Source organism: Odontesthes bonariensis, chromosome 15, assembly GCF_027942865.1.
Source record: "Odontesthes bonariensis isolate fOdoBon6 chromosome 15, fOdoBon6.hap1, whole genome shotgun sequence".
NCBI classification, from domain to species: Eukaryota; Metazoa; Chordata; class Actinopteri; order Atheriniformes; family Atherinopsidae; genus Odontesthes; species Odontesthes bonariensis.
Window position 1 is genome coordinate 13,157,835 of NC_134520.1, and position 6,800 is coordinate 13,164,634.

Genomic DNA, 6,800 nt, shown 5'->3' on the forward strand with positions numbered 1-6,800 from the left:
TGCATTCAATACAGAAATATGCACCCAAGAGCGGCATAGTATAGTGTACTTTCCATTTCAACTTTCCATGTCAATACTGTTTGCCACAATACTCTTTGCTTGTCAAAGACATGACAGCTTACTAACATCCACAAAAAAAACTCCCTTGGGCCAATGAATCAGCTAAATACACTCAAATATTAGTAGTAATTCATATATATGTGATGATGTGCACAAAAGGCTGAGTAAAAATGAGAGAATAAGTACTTTATGGGTGGATCCCGGAGCTGCAGCAGGCAGCAGTGAGATGGCTTCCTCTCACAGTTAAAATTAACTTATACAGTAGAGTTACTCTATGATAATTGACCTACATATTCCTAGTATTCCTAAAATGATTTTGGCAAATGTTGCTGTGGTTAGCACATTTTAAGGTTCTGATTAAAAACATCATTTGATAGTATATATATAACAGAACTTATATCAAGGCCTTACAAGTGGGATATGACTCTGAAAGGGCTCCAATTAAAATAATATCTATTTGTGTCTCAATTTAATTTGTCTGTTTTGAACAGTGCATGAAATGTTACAGGTGCTGGGCAGTACACCATTTTCATGTGTCTTTATTTAGAGGAAAAGAAGTAATGAAAAGATGAATGAGGGAAGGATGATGAACATTTCACAACGTGTCAGTGGAACATCTACTATAAGCAAGCAGTATAATCAAATCAGGCTTTTTTTTTTCGTTCCTAATTTCTTCTTGATCATAAAGTCAAGCAATTTTCTCTCATGTGTTTATATCTTGACAGAAACCTCAAAAGTTCATTAAAGTCAAAGTTGGATCTGGTCATATGAGTTTATTGAGGACCACCGTTTGACACTTACAGCAGTACATAAAGAGAGCATTAGCAGCCATAAAAACTCAGACTGTAGTAGTGTTTTATGATTCAGTTCATCCTCCTAAGGTGCCTCTCTGAGCCAGCCAGCGCCAGGAGACTGATTTACTTGTCACACAAGGGGGACATATTTAGACTGGATGTGTTGGAGAGAGTGGGCAGTAAAGCTGGCGGGGCAATGGATGACCCAGACAGTGGGAGTGTGGAGGACTAGAGGGGAACACGTCAGACGCACCGGTTAACCTCCTGCCACTATAACCACCAATGATTTCTGACCAGAGGCCAGGGGACAATGGACTTCACTACACTAATTACACTCCATGACATGGATAATAAGAAAAGTGCTTACTCTTTATGAGGACAAGCACATGCCTAATTCCAACTCTGACAAATTGTAGTTGTAACAAAAATAAAAGGTGTTGAGATGTATGGTCTTTATGGTGAGAAAAAAAAAAAAAAAAAAAAAAAAAAAAAAAAATTGACTAAATTTAGGCTGGTTAAAAATTAACGTGGATTATTTTAAACCTCAGGGGCTGTGAATGTACAAGACACATTAAGCCAGGCCTGTTAGTGCACTTCTGGTAAATAACAGAACTGAAATACATTACTCTCTAAATATAGGCCTATCCCTGTTTTGAAAGATCTGTACAAGTGTCAAATTTGAACTCCCTCAGCACATTCACAGTACAATCAAAACTAAGTGCTAAAAATGTGTGTTTGTGTGCATAATTGCTTCGAAATATAAGACAAATTATATGGGACCACCAACCGGGGACCACCTTGACATGCCCAGACCAAGAAGTAAAATGGCATGAAGACTTTCCTTCAAGAGCATACACATACATGGAAAAATATATAATTAGCTTTAATGTGAAGGTTTTATATTCACTTTACGTCCAAGTTTGCATTTAAGCCCCTATTTCTACTATTTAAACCAAATTAGGACCATGACCCATGGATAGAATGGAATATAAGAGAAAAGAACGATGTTTGATATATCTTTACTCTATATTTAACTACACTTCACTGCTTCAATGAAAGACGATAAGTTGACACAAATGAAGAAGTCCACCGCGCAACTGTACTGAAAGAAAGTGAAAACGTATCGCAGCTGTTTCACAGCAGAGTAAAAGAAGAGGCAAACTGCGGGTTCTCCTGTCCCGCACGGCACTCTGCCTGTCCCGCCACTGACAGTAAAAGCGGGTAACCAGATATTCAAAAACAATACGTCATCCCACAATGCACCGCGCTCACGCTCTCCTTCCAGCATTACCTCATCCCACAATCCACCGCGAGATTGAGAATCTTCTGGGTGGTCGTCATGGCAACGCGCCTTATCGGCGGATTCGACTCCGCCCCGAGACACGCCCTCCAGCCAATAGGTGAGCCGCGTCATGACATCATGCTTATTTTTAGAGAGGCAGCGGCAGCAGATAAGGTTTGCCTCCACGCTGTTCAGTTTACAGTATACACACATCCAGGCAAGGGGAGCACCTCACACGCTGCTAGAGCCTGGCAAGAGAAGTTAGAGCTGCTCGGCGCCTTTCACTTACGGTGTCAATACAAGTCAGGATACCCTGTCAAAAGCTTTGTGAACTGTTACGAGCAACACTGAACAATCGACCGTCGCCGGGTGAAAGAAGTAAGTTCTGATTCCTGTGTCAAGAAGTGCGCACTCAAAGTTTGGAAGTTTATACGCACAGAGAGGACTTCTGGAAACCAGTTGCGAGGAAGAAGAGAAGGGGGGACGAAAAGTTGTTTTGTTGAAGACTTTCTAGCTACATTTATTTCTGGTTCTTCTATGTATACCAAGATGGAAACTACTTTCTATGACGACTCACTCAACACTTTCTCCCAGCACGACAACGCCGGCTACGGATACAGCAACCCCAAAGCGCTGAAACACAACATGACACTGAACCTCTCCGACCCGACGGGCTCTTTGAAGCCTCACCTCCGGACCAAAGCCGGCGAGGTCCTTACCTCCCCAGATGTGGGTTTGCTGAAGCTGGCATCCCCGGAGCTGGAGCGCCTCATCATTCAGTCCAGTAACGGACTGATCACCACCACCCCGACCCCGACTCAGTTCCTGTGCCCCAAGAATGTCACCGACGAGCAGGAGGGCTTCGCAGAGGGGTTTGTCCGAGCCCTGGCCGAGCTCCACCACCAGCACATGCCGGCCACAGGTAATGTGAGCGTCACCTCAGCTCCCCAGACCAGTGTCAACACTGCCCTGCCGCCTGTGTCATCTGTTGCCGGGGCCACCGTTTACAGCAACAACGCCACCATGCGCTCTGATTCACCGGTGTATGAGGACTTGAGCAGTTTCAACCCAGCTATCAGCACCGTCTCGGCACCAAATTACACAACCTCTGCCCCGGCCATGTCCTTCCCTGCTGCTCCGCCTCAGCTTCCTATCTACGGCCAGCCATCCTCCGCGCAGCTCCCCCGACTCAGCGCGCTTAAAGAGGAGCCCCAAACCGTGCCTGAGATGCCAGGAGAGACCCCCCCTCTCTCCCCAATCGACATGGAGAACCAGGAGCGCATCAAAGCGGAGAGGAAGCGCATGAGGAACCGCATCGCTGCCTCCAAATGCCGAAAGAGAAAGCTGGAGAGGATCTCAAGGTTGGAGGATAAAGTCAAGACCCTCAAGTCTCAAAACTCCGAGCTCTCATCCACCGCCAACATGCTGCGCGAACAGGTGGCCCAGCTGAAGCAGAAAGTGATGAACCACGTCAACAGCGGGTGCCAGCTGATGTTAACGCAGCAGCTCCAGACCTTCTGAGGTGGTGTCAGCGGCGGCGGAGAGACAAAAGACTGTAGTTGAATGAAACGGACGCTTTCCTGTGATAGTGTGTCTCCCGAAACCATGGCGGGATTTGGGATGATGTGGCGCGACACTGGCAGGACTGGGGGCCGCACTGAATTCCTGAAGTGCCACGCGCTCCCCGGTGGAGCGTCCCAGAGATGGACTCAGGACAGTGACAGTAGCCACGATCCAGAGGGGACATGGCAACAAGCAGGCAACCTTTCTGTTTCAGTTTGTTTTTCACAGAACTGGACAGGACTGAAGATTTCTTGATTTATACCCAGCTCTGCATGGACCATATCATTACCATCAAAGGAGAAGTTCAGTATTAGAGGAATTAGGAGCCTGCAATAGAGACTTTTCTTGCTGTAGCCATAATGGCCTGAAATTTGGGCTCATTGTCAACTCTAAACAGCTGAAAAGTTGTAACAAATGCTGCCTGACTTTTGAGTTTCAGTACAAAGTACATTTTTTCTTAATTGTAAGAAATTAAGTTAGAAAAGCTTCAAGATTTACTTGTTTCTTTCTAAAGCTCTTTAATGGGGTTTCACTCATTGTTTTATATGTACATAAGATCAACTTGGAGTACTTATGTTTACCATTTGTAATAAGAATACTGTATCATTTTTTTATTTTTGTTTTCTGAGCACTTCAGAAACTAATCAATATTTAAGAAAATAAACCAACAACAAAATGGAGTGGCAGTGTCTCTGTGTTCTTGTAAGAGTGTGTATGTGATAGGGGGGAGTGGGTGTGCCAAGTCAGGAACTCAAACAATAAAACATGTTGCAACATGTTGCAAGAGCTGCTAGTTCTTAGTACCTCAAGGTAAATTCCATTAGTGCTGGTATTGATCCAAGCTAAGTGACTGTGTTACAGCTGCCAGAACAGGCTCACTTAGTGATGGAGGCCAATTCTGCAAATTGGGGTTGAGATCTTAGCTGCACACCCGAGCAAGAAGTGTGTAACTGTACTACAAATCTCTGTTTGCTTTCAGCACTGTTAACACAAGAAAAAAACTGTAACACTTGAATCAGGTTGAAATGAGCAATAAGCCTCAGCTGAAGAAATCTAATGCATCACTGATTCGACACATAGTGAGAGACCAATCACAGGCCTTCTGTGAGTGCTGTTGCACCATTCAGTTATCCAACATCACTTCCCGTCCTGTTGTAAACAAAGAAAACCCAGACATGTCAAAACAAATTTCAGCGTATTCTCAGGTCAGAACAGAATGTACAAATGACTATTGGACACTTAATCAAAGTGGAAAAGTACCACTGTGTTTCGTGGAACTGCATATTGTATGAATTTTGTGCCTCAAAGTAACCTGTGGGCAACATATTTACTGAACCTCACAGTGACAATGGTCTCTAATTCCAACCAGATATGTTTGACTTGACTTAAACAAATCAATACAAAATTCAAATAAATAAGGCCTTGATTTCGTTTTCTCAAAACAGCAGAAAGATCTACTACTATAAGGTAGTGTACTTCTTCATAATTCTAATAAAATGAATACACACAATGAGCCAAATACTATAAATCTGCTGATAAAATCTATTTTTGATTAACTCAATAATATGAAAACAGTCTAGCCTACTTGTTTGAACTGAGATTTGGAGACTAAGTTCGGTAAGAGGGACTTCGCCTCATTCCTGCTTGGACAGCAGGTGTCTGTAGCGGGACAGGTGAGGGAGGGGACACGGGTTTATACAGGTGCAAGTACTGCACCTTGGACTATTACAAACCACCACTGCGTACTGATTATGAACGACCACTAGAGGGCGACGTAGACCAGGTCAGAATGAACCCTGTCACGTTTGTCATTGTTCTTCTGCAACTTGTAATGTTTCATTAGTTGTTCCGTTTTTAATTCAAAATGTTCTGTATTTCAAACATAAAACAAAGAGAACTGATGATTAACACAGACAAAATGCTAATGAATACTGTTCAAAGCCTTTGATGCTCAGAATGATTTTATTTTCTTTTTCTCCCCATAAAATCGATTTCTTTCTGCATTTGTTTGATTTTTTTCATTACTCTGAAAACCTGTTCATTTTATTTCAAATTCATGTTGGATATTATATGTTATATATCATAAATACAGTCAATTCAACCGCCAGTTTGTATATACATATTTTTTTTTACCATGGTTATTTCTTATTATTTGGTTTCTAATTAAATCACATAAAGATTTGGGAAAGTTGATGGTCTGTACGCAAGTTTACCCTGAATAATCTCTTATTCATTTAAAAAAACAAAAAAACAAACAAAAAAAAAAAATCTGCTCTGATTTCTCAAATTTACAGCAACATGACATCATTCCGGAAAGCGACGCCCGTCTCTGCCATATAAGGAGCGGGAACACTCGGAAGATCTACGTCATGCCGCAGGAGGCGTGTATTACGGGAAGTGGATCTACTTTATAATCCGCTGTCTGCGTAAGAGGGTGAACCCTGAGAAGTTATCCGGAGAGGTGATTGGATTTACTTTCCAAGGACAAATCAATGAAAATATTAAAACGGCAATAAAACATGTTCACAATAATGGAATCAAAATTTGTTATAGACTACATTTATAGAGCAGTTTGTTATGATTTAATACCAAACCCTTTGGAAAAGTAAGGTTTACTAACTTTTTAATGTCACATCCTTGAAAACATGTTTCTATAACAATTACACATAATAATCTAATCACACCTGATTTAATAATTACACCTTTGAAGCAATAACAGCAGCCTTTACGTGTAGCCAAAGTGTACTAAGACAATGTTACACTTCATGGGACTAAACTGGTCCATGTTTAAGTTATCAGCTTATCGGCCTGTTTATCTGTAAATATACTAAAGGCCTAAGAGTGCAAAACTTGATCATACCACTGGAAGTTTTCAAGAATTATAAATAAAATCAGCCAGATGCTTGTTCCTTCTGAATGCTATGAGTTATTACACTGTGCTCATAAAAGACTAAGTTCCACACACATACTCACTATTTCACCCCAAACTTGACTTTTTGACATGAAATAAAACAGGTACGCATTTAAGATATTACATAAAACATATACCCCAAAGAAGCCAAAATGTGATATGAAGACTTTTTATTATACTTCAACTTTCC

General features: G+C 41.7%; 1 protein-coding gene across 1 annotated transcript; it reads left to right on the forward strand.

Moving 5' to 3' along the window:
* The first annotated feature begins 2,320 nt into the window (after positions 1–2,320).
* On the forward strand, positions 2,321–4,379 carry jun (Jun proto-oncogene, AP-1 transcription factor subunit). The gene has a single exon (XM_075485011.1). The coding sequence runs from the start codon at positions 2,674–2,676 to the stop codon at positions 3,655–3,657; it is 984 nt and encodes a 327-aa protein (XP_075341126.1). The 5' UTR covers positions 2,321–2,673; the 3' UTR covers positions 3,658–4,379.
* The last annotated feature ends 2,421 nt before the right edge of the window (positions 4,380–6,800 follow it).